The sequence below is a fragment of the Cupressus sempervirens genome, chromosome 4, assembly GCF_028749045.1.
Source record: "Cupressus sempervirens isolate cs-2001-9-10 chromosome 4, ASM2874904v1, whole genome shotgun sequence".
Lineage (NCBI taxonomy): Eukaryota > Viridiplantae > Streptophyta > Pinopsida > Cupressales > Cupressaceae > Cupressus > Cupressus sempervirens.
In genome coordinates this window covers 191,107,691-191,133,412 of record NC_143121.1, presented here as the reverse complement: position 1 = coordinate 191,133,412, position 25,722 = coordinate 191,107,691, and the positions used below count along the sequence as shown (strand labels likewise).

At 37.0% G+C, this 25,722-nt stretch overlaps 1 protein-coding gene across 1 annotated transcript; it reads left to right on the top strand.

The window, feature by feature from the left end:
* Window positions 1-405: 405 nt before the first annotated feature.
* On the top strand, window positions 406-6,080 carry LOC149560640 (putative disease resistance protein At4g33300). The gene is made up of 5 exons (XM_089824762.1): window positions 406-689; window positions 3,716-4,122; window positions 4,254-4,600; window positions 4,682-4,893; window positions 5,136-6,080. Exons 1-5 carry the CDS (start codon window positions 461-463, stop codon window positions 5,954-5,956), a joined length of 2,016 nt encoding a protein of 671 aa, XP_089680888.1. The 5' UTR covers window positions 406-460; the 3' UTR covers window positions 5,957-6,080.
* The last annotated feature ends 19,642 nt before the right edge of the window (window positions 6,081-25,722 follow it).

Sequence of the window (25,722 nt, the reverse complement as noted above, 5' to 3'; positions counted from 1 at the left end):
ATATTCATAAATCCTTTACATGAGAAGAGAAAGCACACACATTTATAAATCCTTTACATGAGAAGAGAAAGCACACACATTTAAAATGGAACGACTATTTTGACTTTGAAACATTAAAAAAACCAAATAGGAAAGAGAGGTACATACCTTTAACTTGGAGATAATTGCACAGAGCCAACGCAACATAATCTTCATAATTATCAGAAGAACGTAAAGGCAAGTGTGTTAATATGAAATTTGCAAACATTGTTTAATTTAAAAAACAAGATTTATATTAATCTTATAATAAAAAAATTATTCAAACCGCCATAGGCTAGCAACTTGTCCCGCAAGGCAAGTAACCTACAACTTTGAATACAGACCATTTATTAAAACCGACACGTTTTCTAATCGCCGCCTCGAATTCTTCAATCATTAAATAGTTTTTGAAATACAAGAAATCATTTACCACTTTCGAAATATGGGCACAGATTTTCCTGATAGTTTTCATCTGGCAGATGATTCCAGCCATTCTGGCGAAGAGAATGTTTCTGGAAAGAGGCAGTTCTATGTGGGGTTGAAGAGACGTATTGAGGCTTTGAAGGGGCATCTGTTCCATAGCCACGTGTCGGTTGTTGGCGTTCATTCTATGGGAGGTGGTGGGAAGACTACTCTCGCATTGGCTCTCTGCAATGATGCCCAAATAAAAGGTATGTCCCCTCTGTATTCTTTTTCATAATTTTCTCAATGTTTCAAAGCCTGTATTTTGAAAGTCATTCCATTTTAAATCTGTGGCTTATCGGTCCGAGTCAAACTTTTGTCTATGTCCACTATCATGAATTTTATTTTATTTTAAATAATCCTTTTTGTTTCTGCATTCTAGCTCTGTCCTGTATACATAATAACACGGTATATAATCTAACATGCATGTGAAGAAAAGAAGGGGAAAATTATTATAGACGAATGTATTCCTGAATTCAAACATCAGTGTATAAGAGACTTATGATAGCATGTAGATTATAGAAAAAATCCTCTCTCCGATCACCAATACAGAGTAGTTTATGCCCATAACTACACTATCGAAGCGATACTCGCAGGCTCTCTTATACCCATAACATTATTCATCTCTTTCTCCGCTTAAAATGGTTTAAACATTGTTTTAGTATTTATTTTATTCTTAAAAATAAAAATAAATTAAAAAATTCTCTATTACTGATACCATTATTTCTCTATTAATTTTCTCCAGTATTATCCTCTTCGATTGTGTGTAAAGAAACACTTTGTATTGTCCTTCTTTATAGTACATTCTTTTACAAATACAATAGGACTAGGCAATTAGTCATTAGAAAAGAGGGGTAAAAATTTATTAAGACAGAAAGGCATACAACAACGAGAGCTCAACAAGGAGCTTGATCCTGAGCAATAAGATCATCAAATTCTTGCACCATCTCAAAGGATAGTTGCCCCCTATCTCTAATATTCCAACCCGGATCAAGACTAGAAGTCCATTTGGCTAAACAATCAGCAGCTCTGTTCCATTCACGAGGAATATACGTGAACCTAATGAACTGAAAAGAGGTAGAGAAGAGAATAATCTGCTTAACAACAGTGGCCAGCTACCAACTAACATCCTCAAGCTCCTGCGAAGAAAGCATGTTCACCACCACCTGCGAATCAGACTCACAGATAATCTTACTCCATCCCCGCAAGCAACATTGTTCCACAGCATATAAAATAGCCTGAGCTTCCATGAGATTGTTAGTGTAATATACTTTTATTCAATTATTCACATTTCTTATTCATGGTAGAGATAATCTTCTTGTATTTTTTCACTGTTAGTTGGTAATTTAATTGAATTCTGTAGTGATTCATCATTTTAATCATTATTGTTTCATCTCTCTCACACACACACACATTTCAACCCTTGGCTTATATTAGATTCTATAGTTTTCCTTTCTAAATATAACTTTTACTAAGATGATTATTTATTGTCACCAATTATTTTCCATAGATTTTTTTAAATTTTATTTGCATTTGCTTCCTATTATTGCTCATCTCACAATACTTCAACATCTAGCATAATTATTTCATTTGGAACACTACATCAATCTAGCCATCATAATCTAAATCTTGCCAATGAGAGTTAAAATAAACCTAAGCCTCCTTCGTAGAATTTTAAATTATGATGGTAGACATAGGTAACTCTCCTATAAATTATTCAAAACTCTTTTATATAACAACTAAAGCTATCTCACAAACTTTCTTGAACACTTCTCCTTTGAAACTAATGGTGAAAAACTTGAAAACAATACATTTACAAAAAAAGAAGTGTATAATGATTTCCCTTTCTAACAAATTAACTCAAACATTTATCTATAAAGAAATTTATTGATATTGTAAAACTACCAACATTAATTAATAGATAATTTAAAATAAATGGAACAATGGAAAAGAAGTTAAAATAATCAATAGAGAAAATATAATAAAATCTAAATGTAATAGAAAAATATTTAAGACACCATACTACTAGTATAGATCTCTTAAATAAATCTATCTAAAGAAATGTTGATAGATTTCCACTACAAAATAATTATAATTAAATTTACAATATCTAAAATTATTTATATTTATTTTATTTCCATTTATTTAGATTTTTACTAATTAAGCATTTTATTTTAATTTATTAAATTTTTTTTTACTAATTAAGCATTTTATTTTAATTTATTAAAAAATGGATGTCTTATATCTCCAAATATTATAATTTAAACAGATATTTTGTGTGGTATTTATTAAATTATTTTAAAAGTATATTCTATTTATAATAATATTTAAACTTTTGACATGTAGATGGTTGTCAAATTTAACTTAAAAGAATAAAAATTAACATTAACACACTCACACCATCTCACTCCCCCATTCTGCCATTGTGGAATGCCTATCGACATTAAAGAAATATTTACATATTGCATACTCCTTTTCTTGATATAATAAAATGATATTCTTAAATACATCTAAAACATTAATGAGTACCCTCTTTTTTACTATCCAGTTCTTCAAATGAAATGTCAATAATAAAAATAATAAATCTAAACTCTATATATATATATATACATTGATTTCTTAATGATATACACAAACAAGCTTACTTCCATAATATATTCTCTTTTTATAAAAATAAATATAATTGACACATGTTATTTGAGACAAAAAAAATAGTTCAATATTAATTGATTTATCTTATATAATCAATATTATTTCTGGCCTTTAAATCAAGTTTCGTGATTCTTTGTATATAAAAAAAATTCCTCCACATCAAATGATTTAAGAATTCGTTGTATATTTTTGCTATTTAATACTTTTTTTAAAAATATTTTTTTAGGCAAACTGGTCCAGGTATTAAAAAGATGTAAAATTATTAATTATTTGAACTTTAAATGATATATTCATTAGGAACTCTTCATCAACAAATTTAGAATTTATAAACACTATTTAGCCCATTGACTAATAAGACTTTATACGAATACTTATTTATTTAAATTTTGTTAATTATCCTTTTTATTTAAAATATCATCATATAAGAATCCAGCTTGAAAACAAAGGAAAAATGACTTCTTTATCAAGTGCATGCCACATATATTGCACGATATTTTTTCTTCGAGCATACGTTAAAATGATTTTCTTTTTCCTGTATGTTATGATATTTAATCTAAACCGCACTTGTTTTTATGGATTCCAGAATATTTTGAGAACGTAATTTTTATTGGAGTTTCACAATCGCCAGACCTAAAAGAGATACTAGAGACTATCTGGGAGAAGATAGCGGGAGGGGAAAGATCAGAGTTCGAGGATCTGGAAAATGCGCACACAGAGCTTCAGCAATTGATTTTGGATCAATCCAAGCCAACTCTAATTATTTTGGATGATGTTTGGAGTAAAAGAGATTTGGAAATTTTATTATTTGAAGGTTCCGGATGCAAGACTCTAATAACTACTAGAGACAAATCCACCATACCCACAAACCCCTCTACACAACTCTATCAACTACCATTGTTGGGCCCAAAAAATGCTTTCTCACTTTTCTGCTTCTGGGCTACTGGACAGACATCGGTTTCAACTGATACAGATGCAAATATCATACAGGAGGTATGAATTTTTTTTTTTAAATTTTTTTTTAACTTGTTGTTTTGTGAGTTTCATATAGAACCGATTAATTAACTATTATTTAGATTTGTTGTCCTTGATTAAAATTTTGCTTTACATTTTATGAATTGCAGGTGCAAGCAATATGTAATGGTCTACCACTTGCTCTAAAGGTGATTGGAAGTTTATTGCATGGGGAACCCCAAGAGGCCTGGAAGGAGAAGCTGTCTAAAGGAGAATTCACATCAGATTATCACAAAAAGGGGTTTTTTAGATCACTGCAAACCAGTATTGACTCCTTAGCTGATGCAACCAAGGAGTGTTTACTAGACTTGGCGACATTTCCAAAGAACAGGAAAATATGTGTTGATGGACTTTTAGATATCTGGTTCTATGTTCGAAAGCTACAGAAGGATGATGCTTTTGCCATCTTATCAGAACTTTCAAACAAAAACCTACTGAAATTTACAAGCAAATCTAGGTAATTGGCTTTCCTTGCATATATTGTTGTCTATTCTTATTATCTTTTTCAACACTAAGCTGCAATATTTGTACTGAACAGGGGAAGTACAACAAACTCATATGAAAATGCCTCGGAGTTGTATATTTCCCAACATAATGTAATGCGAGATTTGGTATCATATTTTGCACACAAAGACGATGCAGTTCACAGCAAGAGGTTGGTCATAACAAGGATGGAATCTGGTTTACTAAGTGAAGGGGAGTTGATTAATGATACTACATTGGACACTCAAATTCTCTCTCTTTTCACAGGTGAGTTATTCAAAACTTTCACATGCATTTTAGCTATTCCTCTGAAATACTAAACCATTATTTGCAGTATTCAGCTTTTATGTTGAATTGTAAAATACACGGTGTGATACTAAGCACTCTTTTTAATTGCATGCGAAATACAAGCCCCATTTTCACCTTCAATGACCAGTATTACTAATAGTAGGTGTCATAATTAATGCAAATTGTTCTAAAAATGATTTCTTTGTGATTTATACATGCAGAACCTATGGAGGAGAATCACTGGCCTGATATTGATTTCCCTGAGGCAGAGGCTCTGCTGTTACTCTTCACTTCAAGAGAATGCATTCTTCCCCCATTTTTGAAATCCATGAAAAAGCTGAAAATTCTGATGGTATTAAATTGCTGTACAAAGAGGGCAACAGTGAAAGGTCTAGATATCTTATCTTCACTCCCTGAACTCAAGAGCATACGTTTGGAGAGGTTGATTTCACCCCTTGTTGAGAAACAGAGCATTGAAGAACTACAGAGCATAGAGAAGACATCTTTGAGCTTATGTGAAGGATTTGGAAGTATATCCACATTTGATACAACCAAGCTGCAACATTTTAACCTGGACCACAGCAGCGATTTAGAAAAGTTGCCCCTTGAAATATGCAATATGCCCTCTGCTCTGTCATGGTCTATTACCAACTGCCATCTACTTCAGAGCTTACCATGTGATCTTGGAAATATGAAAAGTCTAAGAATGTTAAGGTTGTCGTCATTACCAGGCCTGAAGGAGCTTCCAGTATCAATTGGAAAGCTTGAACACTTGGAATCTCTGGACATTTCAGTATGTGAGCGTTTGAAACAACTTCCAAAGGAAATAGGGCAACTCAAGAAATTAAGGGAGTTTGATATGAGAGAATGTTCTCGTTTGAGAAGGTTGCCCACAACTGTTTGTGAATTGAGTTCTCTGAAGCTTGTTTTATGTGATGAGAAGATTGGAAAGCAGTGGATGAGGGCGAAGAACATTTCTTTATCGGAGCTTACTGTTGAAATTGTGGAAGCACGGTTTAGTTTGGATTGGCTTGATGATTAAACTTGTTTTCTTATAGTGAAACAATCTTGACATATTTGTTTAGTAGTAATTTCCAGTTTGTGGGTTCAATTGTACGAGTAATTTTTGTTTCATCACTATTGGATTGCATTTTATGCTTCTATCATTTGTTTCTCTTGTTGATAGGCTTGATGATGAATCATATTATGTGATGAAAAATTGTTGAGGAAATAAAAAGCATTCATACAATTAGTTCAGAAACTGCGGATTACTATCTTTATAGACTGAAATTTTCAAATCTGTTTTTATAGACCAGAAGCTTCAAATCTCGTACCTTAATCTGTTTCGCAAATATATTTTTATGTTCACTATCATAAATCAATATAAAGGATCTTCATATTTTCAGCTAATGGCTGTGATTCTTTGTGGTTTGCACATTTATATGATAAGATAAGATTAACTGTTTTCTTGTGATTTGATGGTTTAGACTGGACTCATTGTTTGTAAATTTTTTATTAAAGTAATTCAATAGTAAAGCAGTTTTAATCAATTTTCTGTCTTAAATTTTATGTACAAAATTTCCAACATTTTATATTCAGTTTCTTGGGTTTGTCTATTATAATATACAATGGTTATTGATTTGTAAGAATTGACAATTATCTGGTTTATTTAATTGATCTATTGTCACTATTGGTTCTCAGATCAATTATTGGTTCTTAATTTGAGAGCATGCTGACTGTTTTTTTCATTATGACTGATAACTTAAACATTTTGTGAGAATTGACAATTATCTTGTTTATTTAATTGATATGTTGTCTCTATTAGTTCTTAGATCAATCATTGGTTCTTAATTAAAAGAGGGGTAAAAATCTTAATGAAAACCAAAGAGAGCAGAACAACACAAGAAACAGAGAGAACTACAAAGCTTTATCCTGGTCCACAAGTTGAACCAGCATCTGAGATAAATCAAGAGAAAGCATCATATGATCAATAATGTTCCAAGATCAATTATTGGTTCTTAATTTGAGAGCATGCTGACTGATTTATCATTATGACTGATAACATAAACCTTTTGTGAGAATTGACAATTATCTCATTTATTTAATTGATCTGTTGTCACTATTGATTCTTAGATCAATTATTGATTCTTAATTTGAGAGCATGCTGACTGCATTTTCATTATGACTGATAACTTAAACCTTTTGTTTTATTTCAACACTTGAAAAAATTGCAGAATCTAGGAAGTCTCTACTTCTGTTTATATTGATATATCATATTAAAATATGTTTGAAAATATTTAAAATGTTAAAGAAAAATTAATTCGATAAAAGTAGAGTTGAAGAATAATAAATATGTAAAAGTAAAATAGATCATAGACTGATTACAATAGACTTAAAACATAGAAAATAATTAAATTAAAAGACAAACAAATTAAATGTAAAAGCAAACTTCAATGGTCTGAATCATCAAAGTCACTTTAAATTATTTAATCATTTGATTCAAATATCATATGTGTTTAAATGACAATGTATTATTTTATATGCTAATTCTTTGGTTGCCCCCCGCCAATCCTACAAGTCTATCACAAAGGATATAATGGAAATCATCAAAACCTTTTAGGGACTCGTAGAAGGTAAATTTTTGAGTGATCCTATAAATATAGACAAAAGTATGAAGGACTTTAAATATTGAAATAATAAGAGAACTCTCATTCAAATAATTAAATATAATTTTCATGAAGAAGTTGAGTGTAGTAATTAGGAACTATTCACTACCCCTAACATGTTTAGTGTTGCCATGGACGAAAATAGGGGGAAAGACAAGGCATATTGATGACTAGCTACCCTAAAGGAATGACAAGCTAAGAATTGAAGAATATTTGAAAAAAACATGGCAAAATTTGAGTGGCATGATGATTTATAAGATATCAACCCCTAAACCAAAATAGCTAACTATGGACCAAAAATGTGAAGATGGTCAAGAGGAATTAAATAGAGTTATGTCTTCTAGTTGTAGCAGAGGTGTGGAATATCTACAAAAAGGAATCTCGTTCTCTACTTGGAAAATCTCAATGATCATGGAATATCTAAGAAAAGGGATCTTGTTCTCTACTTGCAAAATCTCAATGGTCATGGTCCAATTTCTTCAGAAACTGACTTTATAGAAGGGATAATTTCTTTAATTAGAATTATTTCTTTCAAAATATCCAAGCAATTTGATTGTCATGGACATCAGGTTAAAAATGAAGGGAATCAAACTACAAAAAAATATCTACATTAGCCCATGAAGTAATAAATACTTTTTTCAAGAGTGGAAAGAAAGCTTCTAGATTCTAAAATAATTTTGAGAGGGAAAAATTACAAAGATGCCAAAAGGAGGTGGTTGAAGCTTTCATGTAATATATATAAATAAAAGGTAGAAATAAATTATTATATTCACATTTGTTTCCCATGTGAAATCATCTCAGAGATGAGATGAAGAAAAAATATTTGTTGTCTTTTAGATATATAGTTTTTTGGAGTAATATATTGTAATGTCCCCTTATAGAGTTAGACAAGATTGATACTTATTTAATCAATCATAATGTTCATAATAATCATTTTGGTTATTTATTTATTTTACTAAAAGAGGGGTAAAAATTTTATTGAATATCAAAGAGAGCTAAACAACACAAGAAACAAAGAGAACTACAGAGCTTTATCCTGGTCCACAAGTTGAACCAGCATCTAAGATAAATCAAGGGGAAGCATCCTATGATCAAGAATATTCCAAGTCGGCCCTTGCTTAGAGGCCCATTTAGCCAAACAATCAGCCACACCGTTCCACTCATGAGGGATATGCATAAAAGACATAGAATCCAGAGAATTGCATAACTGAATGATCTGCTGAATAACCAGAACCAAATGCCAATCCACATGCACAAGGTTCTTATTATGAAATAAGTTCACAACCACCTATGAGTCAATCTCATAGATAATTCTTTTTTAGCCATGTTGGCAACACTGTTCCACTGCAACTAAGATAGTCAGGGCTTCCATGAGGTTATTAGTATGGTAACCCTTGGATATAGAAAACAGAAACTGAACATCACCAAAACTATCATGCCTAAGTCCCCCAATACCAGCCAGACCAAGATTTCCCTGAGAAGACCCATCAGTGTTGATTTTAAGAATGCCCACCTCAAAAGGAGACCAATGTCCCTAACGATTAACACGTTGAGAGTGTTGCTTAGATAGTCATTTTGGTTATCAAATGATGTTATTATTTAGATTTATGACCAGTGAATATAGATATTATCTAAGTTGTCGAGACAAAATGTTGGCCCCTACCCTCTATTGGGATAAGATTCATTAGACTAGATTTATACAAGTACTTCCTTCATAATGTCATAACCCCCTTAGTAATTAAAAACAACAATAAGACTAAGCATCAATTTATCAATATATTTGTACTCATTTATATTTGTTTAATAAAATGTGTATGGATGCATTTTAGTTATCATAGCTATTAGTTTTTAATATGATCAATATATACCACATTAAATTGTTATAATATAAATATATACTTTAAAAAATTTATGGATCATACCATACTATGTTTGGTGAATAGACATTTATATTTCTACTCACTAATAATATTCAAATGTTCAAAGCCCCTCTTTAATAACTTTTATTGTGACCTTCCCAAGGTTAAAGAGGTGGTGACAAAAATTAATCCCCTCATTTTGGCACTCGACATTGAATGGGAAGTGTTTAACAATCAATTGTTGAAGGAACTATCTCGTTGAAATGTGTAAGGGTCTTGGTATTCTTGCAAGCTTGATAATGCCCTATTTTACATGAAATATAGTGTCGCCTTCATTAAAAAAAATGTCTTTCTTTCTTTTCCCTGGTAGTAGTATTATGTTTCAATTTTATTTTTTATTGAACAAAGAAAATTTTTACAAACAATAGGCTACCAAGAGGTAGACAATCATTGAAAACTTGTGATGAAGATGGCACTTGTAAGTACTAGACTACCATAGAAAACTTGTGATGAAGATGACACCTGCAACTATTGGACTGTCATGTCATGGAAGACTTGTGATGAATATGACACCTACAACTACTAGATTGTCATGGAAAACTTTTTATGAAGATGGCACCTCCAACTACTATTCTTTCATGGGAAACTTATAATGAAGATGACACCTCCAACTTCTAGTCTATCATGGAAAACTTGTGACGAAGATGAAACCTACAGCTACTGGACTAACTTGGAAACTTGTAGTGAAGATGGCACCTGTAACTACTAGACTGTCATGGAAAACTTTTGATGAAGATGACACTTGCAACTACTATAGTTTCATGGAAAACTTGTGATAAGGATGACACCTACAACTACTCATCTTCATGGAAAACATGTAATAAAGATGGCACCTATAACTACTAGACTATCATGGAAAAATTGTGATGAAGATGTCACCTCTAAATACTCGTCTATCATGGAAAACTTGTGATGAATATAACACCTACAACTACTAGACTGTCATGAAAAAATTGTGATGAAGATGGTGCCTCCTGTATATGAGCAATGTTAGTATGCTAATAGAAACCAAATTTAAATAAAGCTTCTACAAACTAAACTAAATTCATAAACTTCAAGATAGACTACGATGAACTCTCAATTGAGAATATGAGCCATTAATGGACTCTCTCAATGAGAAGCTCTCTTGTTGAGTGGCTTTGTCTAAATAGATAGGATGTATGCTCAAGCTTATGCTTCAAAAAGGGCTTCAAATGGAGTTGGAATTTGGGTGTGAGTGTATGGTTTTGATGTAAAATGGCTTCTTAAAATGGCATTATGACTTTACTTCATGGATTGTGTTATTTTGCAAAGGGGAAGGATCCAATTTATAGGCAAGAGGCTTGAGGGATTGAGGGCTAAGATGCAAGGATGGGAAAAAGCTCATGGAGGGCTCAGATTGCATGAGAAGAGAGCACATGGATTGTGCTTCTTTATAGCCAATCAGGGAGTGACACATGTCACAGGGTGTGAGGATGGAGGAAAGGGTAAGGATGAGTCAACAAAGGAGGCTCAAAGGATAAAATCTTCATAAAGACCCTCATAATGGCTTGTAAGAGCAATAAAAGGGCTTGGAAGAGTCATTTATGGCCTAATGGGCTTTATAAAGTTTTATGGTTGAGATATTTTGAGGGAGATGAGAGCAATTTTGACTTGAGCTTGATTAGGAGGGTTTTAAGCTTGCTTAGGATTGTGCAAATGATTAGAGGATGGATTAGGATGGTTTAGGATTAGCTTAGGGATAGGCAAGTGGATGGCATTTAATGAGGGTGGGTGAAGGAGGAGATATTTGTTAACTTTGGCTTGGGTTAGTAAGTTTTAATCCATGCTTAGGGAATGTGACAAGGTTAGGAGGGGATTAGGATTAGGTTTAAAGACATCTTCTAGAAGAGTCTAGACTTTGGATGAGGATAAAGACTTTCTAGAATAGTCTAGAACTTCCTAGGATGAGGATGAAGACTTTCTAGAAGAGTCTAGAACTTCTTAGGATGAGGATAAATTAGATTTTTAGGAAATAAATAAAATTTTATTTATTTCAAGGGTTTGGGTTGAGGAGATATTTATTAAAACTTTTTTAATAAACATGAGGATTAATATTTAATCTTAATTAAATATTTTGAGTTGGGATTAGGGGTAGGAAATGATGGGATTAGCCTTTAATCAAAATTAAAGAAGGATTAGAAGATTTTGGAAGAGGTTAGTGGTCTTAAGGAAATTGGCCAAGTTTTGGGCAAAAAATAAATTTTTTATTTATTTTGAGTTTTTTGGTCAATTTATTAATTAAATAATTAATAAATAAGGAAATAATGTTTAAATAAGATTTAAACATTTTTGGGAGGGATTCCTTAATTAAATATTTTTAATTAAGATAAAGGGATTTAATGGCATAAAAATAAATTAATTAATTAATTAATAAATGATGATGTCATCAGGGACTTTTTTTTCAGAAAATAAAAATACTTTATTTTCTAAAGGTTTTTAGGTGTCTACATTTTGCCCCTCTTTGATGTGATGTCGCAAGTGGCATGGCATCAAAGATAAGAAAATAAGATGCCCAAGGCTAGAGCAGAAGAGGAGAGAATGGACTGTGAGATGCCCCCTCAAGAAGGCGACGAAGAGAGAAAGCGAGGCTCGATGGCTTCTTGAAAAGTACAAGAATCTTGAATAAGCAAGGAAACTCAGATTGGCAAAGAGAAGGGGTTGAATTAGCTCAAACTCTCACTATGGGAGAATGATAAAGGAGAATCAGATGCACAAGAGGAAGCAAGATTAAGACTTTAGGGAAGGTGGAGGATGAAGGAGCGGAGCGCTATAAAAGGAATCCAGTATGGGGAGATGGATGAGGGGATTAAAAAGCTGATGCAATAGGATTTCAAAGAGTCAGATTAGCGGAAGATGGGTTTCGGAGATCCCTAGGACTAGGATTGTGGATCTCAAAAGATGAGGCTTGGTGGATTGATTTGGATTGGTGGATCCCTAAGACTAGAATTGTGGATCCCTAAAGCTAAAGGTGAGGAGTGATTCAAAGAGATACTGATGCATAAGCTGGGGTAGGAGAGACGGATGTTGGATATGGATGGGGGATAATGGAGATGAAGGAAAACCATTGAAGCTTTTTGAGTGGGGGGATACTTCAAAGAGAAGTACCACCATGTAGTTGAGCAGTAGATTTGCTACAGGACTGTTGGTTAATTGCCAAGGGTACCAAGAGCATCAAGGCCTTTTCACCAACTGTCCAAAGGACTGACGAACTAACTCAAAACAAACACGCAAGGATTGCCCCAGTATCACACATGAATCCCAGAGGAAGCAGTGTGGAAATGACACTGGATAACCCACAAGAAGAAAAGAAAACAAGCAAAAGACATGATCAAGACCTTACACTCTGATTGCCCCATTCACAGTATACCATGATATGGAAGATCGTGGCAACCTTGAGGAGGGAACAAGGAGATTGCTTGGAAAAAATATTTCAAGACCCAATAGGGAAGAGTCCAAATCAAAAGAAAGCGAAAATCCAAAAGAGAACCGTTTGCCAATGAGATGGGTAGGACGAGGTACTAACGGACCAAGATTAGACATGAGGAAAGATATATCCTACAAGGACCTATTGGAGAGCACCTAAGCTGGTGGATTTGGATGAGTGATGCATCTAGCAAGCTGAACTAAGAAAGATAACACTTTGGTGACAAGAAATCTAGCTAAAGGATGCATTGGAATAGCTAACCAAGATGTGCAATGGGTGCAAGATGCTGATCAAGGACGAACTGACACGGACGCTGGATAGATACAATGGTACTAAGCTAAAGAAGATGTACAAGCTGATGGACCAAGATATGTTACAAATGTACAAGTTTGTTCATGTTTTGGTTTTTGTGCGATGGAAATGTTTGTGAAGGATGGGATGTCTATAATAGGTGATAGGTGGATAGGTAGATGGTTTGCGAAAAGCTTAAGTGAAAATGGGGTTTTGTGTGTGCACGTGATAGTATACAAGCTAGGATACAAGATTATTTACAGGCTGGAATATGGTACAAACTTTGGACAAGATTCGGATATACAAGGTATGGTACAAGATTTACAAGGTATAATACAAGATTTGGTACAAGATTTTACAAGCTGAGGTACAAGATTTTACAAGTTGTACAGGAGGTATTTACAAGCTCCGTTAGATTTTGGATATTTGGTTGGAACACGAAGGGAACAAGTAGGTGTTTTATGGGATGGTGGGTGAATGGATGAGGGATAGGATAGTGATAGATAATGGATTAGTCTTAATACACAAGGTGCCTGAATTACCAGGTTTTCACCAAGGTACCTATCCAAGGCGCTTGAATTGCCAAGTTTTCACCATTGGATGCTTATTTCTCTTTACTATTTTTTTTTGTATTTTTCAAAAGCTGGGTATACCAAGGATCTTCAAGCATAGAACTTCTTGAGATGAATGATGTTAGTAGGATCATTCAAGAGTTCTCCTTCTGGTGTAGATAGCTGATAGGCTCCGGAGCCAAAGGAAGCAGTGACAACATAAGGACCAAGTCATGTAGGTTCAAACTTGCCTTTCTTTTCTCGATCTGCTTGGACTTTCATGTTTTCTTTGAGGACCATGTCACCTGGCTGAAAGTGTCGTGGAAGCACCTTCTTGTTGAAATTCATTTTGAGATGAGTTTGATAGACTGTGAGATGATCATAGGCTTGTTGTCGCTTCTCGTCTAAGAGATCTAGCTCGGTGAGCCGAGCTACTCTGTATTCTTCATTTGATATTTTCCCTTGCAAAGATATGCGCAAGGAGGGAAGTTCAACCTCTATAGGTAGTACCACTTCGGCACCATACACTAGGGAGTATGGAGTTGTTGTTGTGGATGTACGAAAGGAAGTTCGATAGGCCCATAGGGCTGGATTTATTTGTAGGTGCCAATCACGACCGGAATCATTGACAACTTTCTTTAGGATTTTGAGGAGGGTTTTATTAGTTGTCTATGCCTGGCTGTTACCTTGTGGGAAATATGGGCTAGAAAAGTGGTGATGGATGCGGAGGGAAGTGCATGATTCTTCCATGTTGAGATTTTCAAAGTTACCTCCGTGGTCAGTGAAGATGGTGGATGGGATGCCGAAGCGGCAAACAATGTGGTACAAGATGAACTTGGAGACCTAAACTCCTGTAGCTGAGACTAGGGGGACTGCTTCCACCCATTTAGTGAAATAGTTTGTAGCTGTTATTATCCATTTATGTCCATCAGATGAGAGGGGTGTGATAGTTCCAACTAGATCAAGGCCCCAACAAGCGAAAGGCCAAGGTAGTGCAATAGGCTATAGATCCTGTGCTGGAGCATGCACAAGATTTGCATGTTGCTGACATGGGAGACACTTTCTGACAAAGTCACATGAGTCTTCTTCAATGGTAGGCCAATAGTAGCCTGCTCTAAGGATTTGTCGCGCTTAAGAAAATACCACTCGTGTGGGCATCGCAAAGTCCAGAGTGTACTTCCTTTAACACCATCGCGGCCTCGTTTTGGTCTAAACATCGAGAGAGAGTATCGTGATAACCCTGACGATATAGGGTATTGGCTATGATAACATAGCGAGATGATTTTTGAATGAGGTTCTGGCGTTGGGTACGTGTGAGGTGAGGGGATATGATACCATCGTTAAGGTAAGCATGAATCTCATGTTACCAAGGGGATTGGGGACCAACCAAGATACAAACACGGTTTGAATCCTCACTCGCATAGGCGGGTGTGAGGAGCTGCTCCACTAAAAACTCATACTGTGTAGCTGCTTGGGGAATTTCCAAGAGCGAGCCTATAGTAGCCATAGCATCTGCTACTTTGTTATGTATTCGAGGCACTTGTGTAAACTGAAGCCTTGTAAAATGTTGGGTTAGCTGATCAACTAGCTCTTTGTAGGGTAATAGCTTTTCATCTTTGGTTTGATATTCATTTAGGGCTTGCTTGATGATGAGTTGAGAATCGCCAAAGATTTGTAGCTCAGCAATGTTCCATTTTGCAGCTATCTTTAATCCTGCTATGAGGGCCTCATATTCAGCTATATTGTTGGTGCTAGGGAATTGTAGCTTGAAAGCTTTTGGAATGTAATCTCCTTGAGGTGTGACCAACAATATTCCTGCCCTTGATCCATGAGATGTGTATGAGCCATCAAAATAAAGTTTTTGTGGGGGTTGTTCTTCAATTAGACAGATATGGTCATCTGGAAATTTTGTGATCAACGGATAAGCATCTATTAGAGGTGCATCATCTAGGTGATCTGCTATAGCTTGCCCTTTGATTGCCTTTTTGTCCACATACTGGATGTCAAATTCGCTAAGGAGCATAACCCATTTGGCCAAATGGCCTATAAGTGTTGTTCTGGAGAGCATATACTTGAGAGGGTCAATCTTGGAGACTAGTTGGATGGTATGAATTAGCATGTAATGGCGAAGCTTTTGAGTTGAGAAAATAACTGCCAAACAAGGTTTTTCCATAGGAGTGTAATTGAGTTCATAACCAACTAGGGTTCTACTGATGTAGTAGATGGCTCTTTCTCTGCTATAGTCATTGAGCTGTGCTAGAAGTGCCCCTAGAGCAGTAGGTGTTGCCGATATGTACAAAATCAGCGGACGACCAGGAACTGGTGGAACCAAGATAGGGGGATTAATGAGATAATGCTTGAGATGGTTGAAGCTGCGCTGACATAAAGGATCCCACTTGAAGTTCTCATCCTTCTTCAGTAAATGTGAAAATGGTGTACTCTTATCTGCAAGCTGGGAGATGAAGCGTCGAATAGATTGAAGCTTTCCCTGAAGAGAACGAAGCTATCGCAGTGTCTGGAGAGGAGGCATGTCTAAGATAGCCTTGACCTTCTTGGGGTTGATCTCTATACCTCGTTTAGAAACTATAAAGCCTAGAAGCTTGCCAGATGTGACCCCAAAGACACATTTCTTGGGATTCAGCATGAGATGATATTTGGCTAACCTATCAAAGACTTTCACCAGGTCAACAAGATGATCCATGAAGGTATGAGACTTGACCAAGATATCATCCACATAATCCTCCAAAATTCTATGGATGAGATCATGAAAAATGGCTGTCATAGCTCTTTGATAGGTAGCCCCAGCATTCTTTAGGCCAAAAGGCATCATGTTGTAGCAAAAGGTTCCCCAAGGAGTAGTGAATGTTGTCTTATGCTGATCCTCTTCTGCAATCTTGATTTGATTATACCCAGAAAATCCATCCATGAGGGACAAAATTTCATGTCACAGCTGTAAGATCTACAATCATATCTATGTTGGGCAAGGGAAAATCATCTTTTGGACAAGCTTTGTTAAGATCTCTAAAATCAGTGCAGATTCTGATGTCACCAGAAGGCTTAGTGACAGGGACCATGTTGGAGATCCACTCTGAATAGTCAATAGGTCAGGTAACCTTAGCAGATAACATTCTTTCTAACTCAGCTTTGACCAATAATGCCACCTTGGGGTGCATTTTTCTAAGCTTTTGTCTGACGAGCTTGATCTATGGATTGACTACAAGATGATGAACTACAAGCTTTGGATCAAGCCCTGGCATGTCCTGATATGACCATGCAAATCGGCCAATGTTCTCTCTTAAGACCTCAAAGAGGAGATCAGCTTGGTCTTGTGATAGGGATGCAGCAATGTGAACAAGCCTAGGGATCTCTGAAGAACCGATGTTGACTTCCCTAGTATCCTCAATTAGAATAGAAGATATCTCTGGTCGATTATCTTGAGGAGGTAATGCTAAATCCTCATGTTTTGCTTGTGGCTCTGGATGTTCTTGCTGAGGGGTTCTCTTCACTACCTTAGCTAGTCTCAGATTCACCTTAGTTCTAGTTTTGGGTGTATCGAAACTAGGTTGGGGATTTTCTCCAAAATACCCCTTGGGATCTAGCTTGTAGATATAGGCAGAATCTAGCTTTGTTTTCTTGTGAGGTGTTTCAGCTCCCATGAATCTCAGAAGTGCTTCCTCTGATGTGAACTCATCAATGTGTATGACACTTGGTTGGTCCCAATCTATGAGTTGTGGATGGGCGAGTAGTAGGTCAATGAGGTGGATGGATAGTTCTTGGAGAACAGAGTCTCTGAGGGAGATTTGGTCTAGGATATCATCGTAGGCTCTCTTTTCAACTTCCTCAGAAATGTCTTCAATCTCGACAAGGTCGCGGTGAATGTTCAAAAAAGCGTGACCGTCCATATTGGTGCCCTCAGTTGTGGGTATGCCAAAGCCAAGACCTGACTTCGATTCCAACTTGTGTGCATCGATGGGGCACTGCCTGCCTCTTTCTTCTGGTCCTAGACCACCACCTTGATAGTTCCATTTGTCAGTGATGAGCTTATGTTCTTGGGGATACTTCTGGCTGAAGTGATCAAGGTGTGCCTGATTCCTTTAAGGTGCATCCTTATGTAACCAATTGTTGATATCTGGAGTGAGCTCCTCGTGAAGAGGGATTTTCGAGGATACAAAGGTTGTTAGGCCAAACTGTTTGTATTGAGGAGGTGGAATCTCCTTAGCTTTGTGATATGTCGGTCATCCATGGGCATGTGGATCAAGTGGGAGTGCCCCAATAGCAAATGCATCTGACAGACTATACTCTCCACAGCCCTTGTTATTGATCTTCACAGTAGATAGGGTAGAGGCGAGGATGGTTTCTGAGTCATTACAAGTGTGGGATGAGCTGGCGATGGATGTGCCAATATCAATTCCAGGGCAATGGTTTGTATATGAAGCTTCAACTGCATTGCAGTAAGCAAAGGGTTCTGGATTGGCATGGATGGTTACCTCAGTGCCTTGATGCAGAAATTTGACGCACTGATGGTAAGTGGATGGCACGGCTTTCATGGCATGAATCCATGGGCGACCGAGGAGGATGTTGAATGGTAGGTTTAGATCAATAACATGGCAGAGTGTTTCTTGGATGACTAGCCCAACCTTGATTGGCAGCAAAATAGTTCCTTATGTGGTTCTTTCCAAGTTGTCATAAGCTTTGATGGTGATAACCTCACTGATGATATCTGCCTTAGTATACCCAGCTTGTTCTATGAATTTTAGGGTGCAAATATTCAAGGCTGATCCATTATCAATCATTACTCTTTTCACGAAAAAATTGGATACCATGATGGCTATGCGAAGCGGAAGGGTATGATCTAGTTCGACCACAGGTATGTCTGTGGGTTTGAACGATAGGGCACATGAGGATGAAAGGTGTCCAACAAGATTGCGAAAATCAGTAGCATTGATATCAAAAGGGACATGAGATTCTATGAGAGAACTGTCCAGGATGTTCTTGTACACAGGACTAGTGTGAAGAAGGTCTAAAATGGAGATTTGGGCTAGCATGTTCCCAAGGTGTTCCAAGATATTGTACCGGGTTTTTGATGGAGCTGATGGTGCTGGTGACACGAGTGGGCCTGCGATGTTAAATCGAGATCTTCGAGTGGTGACTGCACACTCATTGTTTGGTCCTTGGATATTGATAACATTGACAGAAGGCTCTTTCTCAGATATACAACCTATAAGGCTACCATAGTCTATATAGGATGAAGTGTGGTCATTGTTCTTCCCATGTTGTTGGTTTGGTTGACGGTTGTTGGTGTTGTTGTTGTTGGTTTGGATAGGTTCTTTTCCAGGATTTTGATTGTTGTGAGGAGGAAAAGCATTTTGATAGATCTGTAAGCCTACATTGGGAGAGGTTTGGGCACCAACAGTGATTTCCTTCCGATCAATGAGGTCCTGCACATAGTCTTTCAGTTTCATGCATCTGAGGGTAGTGTGACCTTTTACCCTATGAAATTTGCAGTACTCATTGTCTTTGTACCATGCAGCTTTGGATTGGCTTGGGTCAATTTGCTGGGTAGGAGGAAATTTGATGAGGTTTTCCTTGACTAATTTCTCAAAAATGACATCCAATGGCTCACCAAGGGGTGTATAGTTTCTAGGTGTAGGTTGGAATCTGGGCTTTTGTCCTGTAGCTACATTGATGGCATTAGCTTGATTTCTAGACCCTTGAAAGTTTGGTCTTGGATTGTGGTTTTGATAGCTATGGTTATTCTGTTGTTGGTAGTTGATAGCTTGCTGATTGTTTGGTTGATAGGCTGGGTTGGACTGGTTGTGAGAAGGACCAACAATATTCACATGTCTGGTGTCAGTGACGCCATCTATTGCAACATGCTTGTTTTTGTTCCAATACCTAGACTTGTCATTGGAATGTGATTGATTTTGGTTGGCTTCCTTGTAAATCTTGACCACACCATCTTTAATGAGTCCTTGCTCAAGGATCATTCCTTTCTCTTTGATATCTTTGTAGGTCTGCAAACAGTTCATGGTCATGTGGTGAGCCAAGCTAGGATGGGCATTATCAATAAACATTTTCACCAAATGGCGCTCTGGCAAGGTGCAAGATATGCGGGTGGTAAGGGTTTGCCATCTTTGCAGATATTCGGGAAGGCTTTCTCCACCTTTTTGCTTGGTGTGGACAAGATCAAATACTGATAGTTGTGTTTCAATAAGATGGGCATATTGGGCAACAAATGCCTCAGATAATTCAATAAAATTTTTAATTGTGCCATAGGGGATTCTATAAAACCATTCAAGAGCTGGTCCGGCCAAGCTTTTGTGAAAGAGATGCAAGAGGAAGACATCATCGTATGCCACTTCTTGGCAGTGCATGTAAAATTCTTTGACATGTGTGACAGGGTCTCCTTTTCCTCTAAATTTGTCAAATTTGGGTGTCTCAAAATGCTTGGGGAATGGTGTCATGGTAATGGCTTTGTCAAATGGGTAAGGGCACACATTCTCAAACTTGAAAGTTTTTGGATCATTTCCCTCTTGGATGTTCTTCAAAGCTATTTTCATGGCTTCCCATTCTGAATTAATGGGTGATGGCTGGGGTGCCCCCAATGTAGGAGTGCCTTGAGGTAGGAATGCACTAGATGGGGCCACTGAATATGGATGGTTGTAAGGGATTTGCTGATAGGGATTGTACATTGTTTGGACAGTTGCATGGTGGATGACGATTTGCTGAGGGGGAGGTGGTGCATAGTGTTGCATGTGCTGTGAGGCTTGCTGTTGATATGGGATTTGAGGTTGGGATTGAGGAACATAAGCTGGCTGTGGGATAAATGAATTTCTTTGTGGAGGTAAGGTATAAGATGGTTGTGAAGCTTGGGGAAAGGATCAGGGGGCTTGTGGGGTTTGACCAAGGTATGTGGGTTGCGCCCCCATTTGGGATGGTACCTGCAAATAATTGGTGGTTGGTTGGATTGGTGGGTTACCTCCTAGAAGTGGCATTGAAAAGTAGTTGGTAATAGGAGGTAATGGATTAGTTGGTGGTGGAGGTGGTGGGAATTGAAAGCTAGGAAATGGAATTGATGGGGTTTGATAGCTTGGTGGCTAGATTTGGAAGCTTGGTACAGTGGTGGCGGGAGCTTGGGTCACTTGAGAGCTGGGCAGAACATTGGTAGTAGCTTGTGGGGTTTGACAGCTTTGTGGAGTGAGGGTAGTAGCTTGTGGATTTGTGGCTGATGGCACTAAGCTCCCAAGACCTAATGGAAATGATGGGATTGTGCTTTGGGCTGTGGTGAACAATCTGGGGGTGATGAAAGGTTGATTAATCGGCCCCATGGGTGGCATCCCTGTTGTATATTGCTGAGGTTGGCCAAAGATGCTAGCACTAGTTTGGGAGATAGGTGGATTTGGAATGCTGGGTTGGGGAGCAGTAGTAGCAATAGTAAAGGGCGTGAATGGTGAGGTGTTTTGGGTAAAGGGGGTTTGGAGCGGAGAGGTATGAACCAAGGATGGAGTGGTGGTAGCTGGGTTGGCTTGCGGCATGGAGATTTCAACTTGGGTGGATGATGGTATGTTTGGGTCTGTTGGATCATATGGATTGGTTGGAGGCTCTTCTTTTGGCATATATTGAGGATAATTTGGATCATAAGAGCCTATGGGTGGTGGCAGCTGCCCAAAAAAAGGGTGAGATGGATCTGATAATGGAGGGGGTCTTCCAAAGTCAAAGGTTCCTACATTGTCCCTTCAAAAATTAGCCATGATTGTCTCTTTGTTCTTGTCTATAATGGCATTTACCAATACTGCATTTCCTGGTTGGTTCATGAAAGCTTCAATGTCAGTAGATGATGGCATAGCTTTCTTTGGGTTGAAGGATGGTTGAGTGCTCAAGGGGGGTGAGGTTGTTCGATCCAAATGATAGGGCTCCATTGTTTCTTTCTTCTTGGCTAAGCGAGTGACGGGTGGCATGAAAAATGCTCCTAGGGATGAGATGCAACAAATGTTGGTGGATGCAAAAGGGAGGAAGGCTTTTCTATGCAAATTATTTCCTAGGTTGAGGCAAAGCTATATGACAAAACCTAAGGAGGATTGGGTTGGGGATTCTAACTTCAAAGATATGTTGCCAAAGCACAAAAGGTCTGCTATCCTATGTGCAAGCTTGGTGGTGATTGTGTCAACTTAAGGATAGACTGATGATCCTTTAGGAAGAACATGAGATTGGCCACTTGTGTATCCCAACCTTTAGCTCAAGGTGATGAGGGATAACAAGTGGAAAAGCTAGATTACCCTAGACAAAGCTTTGTCAAAGGGATAACCTTGGTGAGATTGGTGGTTTCGAAAGATTTTAGGAATGGAAAACTTTTAGCAAGGTGACCACAATTTTTGAAGGCTTGGATGTGAAGACTTTGGATTGCTGGCTAGATGGTTTGATTCTAAAGGAGATGGATGAGCTAATAATGCTTAAGGGGATAACCTAAGATGGCTGGCTTTTCTACAAAGATGACTCTAAAGTGAAGCTTATCCAAGAAGATGTGGAGAAACAAGGGTGTCTAATCATAGAAATCATGCCTAGTTTGTAAGGCATAAGCAGGATTAACTCCTGGATGTTGGCTAAATTTGATGGTGCGCTCTAACCAAGCCTCTTCAAGTGCTTCGTCAACAGCTTTGTCCTCTACTTTGTGGAGTTTGGCAATTCGCGGGCTTGGTGTTATTTCTTTTCTCTTGGCTGAAAGTTCTTGGTATGCTTGAGATGGTTTGAGTTTAACTTTGTGGAACTTCTGTTTGGGTTTGGTTTGCTCTGACATAAATTCTTGAATCTGCTTGGCTTTGAGAGACCTTGGTTATTTTGCTTCAACTTGTTCGACCTCTAGAATAGGCAGTGACTACGCTAAGTATACCCTAAGCTAGGATTGACCAAGTTTGGCAAACATTCATTCAACAAATAAAAAAGCAAGCAATAGATAGGAACAACCAGATAGAAGTTTTTGATTCTCATAATGTGATACTTGCGCTGAGGAGTGTGTATGTTTTACAAATGTTTCGATCAGTCACTTCAAACACATTAGCACTCTAGATAGTTGTCTACAAGGCTGATAGTTGGTTTAGCTAGGGAGTCCTCGATATACCCAAAGGTACGTGAGGCCCAAATCCGTAGATGAAACCAACAAGATGTCACACAGCCGAGAGGAGCGGTAACCCACTTCTCCTCTTTCACTTCTCAAGGGTATAAAGTTCCTTGAGGCTTAGCCCGAGTGACAAAAATCTTGATTCCAAGAGAGGTGTCTTCGGATTCACCTCCCAATTTTTATACTCTACCGAAACGTTGGAGTTGAGGTCGTCCAAGGGGTGATGAAATCCCCAAGCAGGCCTCCTAAAAAGAAACAAGGTTTTGGATCCTAATCTTATGCACCCAAGATGGCCTCGAAAGACGAAAAGGGGAGAGAAGACTTGGATGACCTTGGGCTAAAAAAAAACACGCTCATTCTTTTACCGACTGACTCTTATGTGTGCTAATCTAGACTTTGCAAGTACTCATGTTTACGAGACAATGTTTAATTCCAACTTGAAGTGCCAACAGAAGTAAATCGATTGAAGAATGCAAACAAGAAGAAAAGTTAGGGTCAACAAAAGCAAACTCGTGCACCCGAAGGCTCTCCACATCAAGTATCGATTAATTTCCTTTAAAGCATTCAAGAGTTGGTGTGATTTTGTTTTAAGCCCAATGCAAAGATGTGTGAGACTCGATTTGTCAAGCACACGCCCGGAGGCCCTCCACATCAATAGTTGTTCAATTTTAGTGCCCAAACTTGAAGTGTGATCGATTTAATCTAGAGTTTTGGTCATTTAAAAAATTTGATAAAGTTAAAGCAAACGTTCAAAGACCAAGTGAGTGAGTTAGATTGTGGAACATTTAACACTTTTTTCAAGTAGACTCATCCCCATAAATGGCGCGGAGATTGCAACCAATGATTGAATTGATGGGTGATTAGAAAAGAGGTGAGTCCAAGGAACTACTCAAATTGATTTTTGCAAATTTTTATTTAACTTAACAAAGTTTCTTAAATGTCCAAAAATCAAACTTTACCTAAATTACATGTGGAAAAGAGATTTGTTTTGTTCAATTTTAGAAGCTCCAAATGAAGTGTTTGATATTGCAATGGTTAATTGATCCTTGGCATTCAAGATTGGATTTGTTGTTTTAATCATGCATTCAAGGAGAATTTGATTTTAATCCATGGCATTCAACAGTGTGTTTAGCAACATGCATTCAAAGACAAGTGATTAAACATTCAAGTTTTTTACCTTTGAGCATTCAAGATTGAGATTTTGTGTGTTGTTTTAAGAACTTTGAAGTGCTTTGTTTTAACCTTAGATCATTCAAGATTGTTTTGGACTCAAAAGTGAAAATGACTCTTTGGACGTTGGTTTTCATTCAAGATTTTGTGTTCTAGTTTGCATATTTTAAGCCCAAAAATGATATTCCTAGATTGTTTTGATGCATTAAAAACCTAAGAAACATTCAAGATTTTGCAACAAGACATTTGTTCAGAACAAATAACAAAGCTTTTAGGACAATTTTTGGCAACCATTTAGGATTCTTAGTTTTCATGAGATTTTTAAAAGAACTTTAAAATATTTGCAAATGAGGTTCATTTTATCCTTGATTGATGCTTTGAGTTTGACTTAGATTTTAGTGTGTACTTAGTGTTGATTTTGAACCTTTTGAAATGGAAACTTGAAGTTCTTTTTAAATTTCCAAAAATGAAGTGTTCCTAACTTTGCATGAATGCATCTAAAACCTTGATGTTGCAAGGATGCAAATGATTGAATTGGTTTAGTTTCACTTGTTAAAAGGCTTTTTTTTTTTTTTTTTTTTGCAAATTTTTAGTTTTTAATGGATTTAAGTATGATTTAGGGGTTCATTTTAAGCACTAAAAAGAAGTGTGTATGATTTTGCTTCCTTAAAAAAAAATGGCCAAGATCTCCCACAAGAAGAAGAAGAAGAAGTAGATGGAATAAGAAGAATATAGACAAGAAGAGGAAGAAGAATTCCAAGTGCTTTGTCCACCTATAAGCTTGAAAAATCTGCAAACACTATGAGATTGACTATGAGTTCCTTTGTCTTCTTCATGCTGATGTGGACCTACAAAACCAATTTATACAATCCTACCAATCACAAAAACAAGAAAAAATAGTCAAAATTAGCAAATGACATACAAAACTTGACTAAAAAAGCTAATGAAGATGACCCCCCACCGGGCGTGCCAAAATGTATATGAGAAATGTTAGTATGCTAATAGAAACCAAATTTAAATAAAGCTTCTACAAACTAAACAAAATTCATAAACTTCAAGATAGACTAAGATGAACTCTCAATTGAGAATATGAGCCATTAATGGACTCTCTCAATGAGAAGCTCTCTTGTTGAGTGGCTTTGTCTAAATAGATAGGATATATGCTCAAGCTTATGCTTCAAAAAGGGCTTCAAATGGAGTTGGAATTTGGGTGTGAGTGTATGGTTTTGATGTAAAATGGCTTCTTAAAGTGGCATTATGACTCTACTTCATGGATTGTGTTATTTTGCAAAGGGGAAGGATCCAATTTATAGGCAAGAGGCTTGAGGGATTGAGGGCTAAGATGCAAGGATGGGAAAAAGCTCATGGAGGGCTTAGATTGCATGAGAAGAGAGCACATGGATTGTGCTTCCTTACAGCCAATCAGGGAGTGACACATGTCACAGGGTGAGAGGATGGAGGAAAGGGGAAGGATGAGTCAACAAAGGAGGCTCAAAGGATAAAATCTTCATAAAGACCCTCATAATGGCTTGTAAGAGCAATAAAAGGGCTTGGAAGAGTCATTTATGGCCTAGTGGGCTTCATAAAGTTTTATGGTTGAGATATTTTGAGGGAGATGAGAGAAATTTCGACTTGGGCTCGATTAGGAGGG

Excerpts from the sequence above, each read along its gene's own strand:
- LOC149560640 (XM_089824762.1), top strand. The coding sequence starts at position 461 with ATGGGCACAGATTTTCCTGATAGTTTTCATCTGGCAGATGATTCCAGC. Across the intron at positions 4,123-4,253 it reads ATGCAAATATCATACAGGAG|GTGCAAGCAATATGTAATGG; the intron begins GTATGAATTTTT and ends TATGAATTGCAG. Across the intron at positions 4,601-4,681 it reads AAATTTACAAGCAAATCTAG|GGGAAGTACAACAAACTCAT; the intron begins GTAATTGGCTTT and ends TGTACTGAACAG.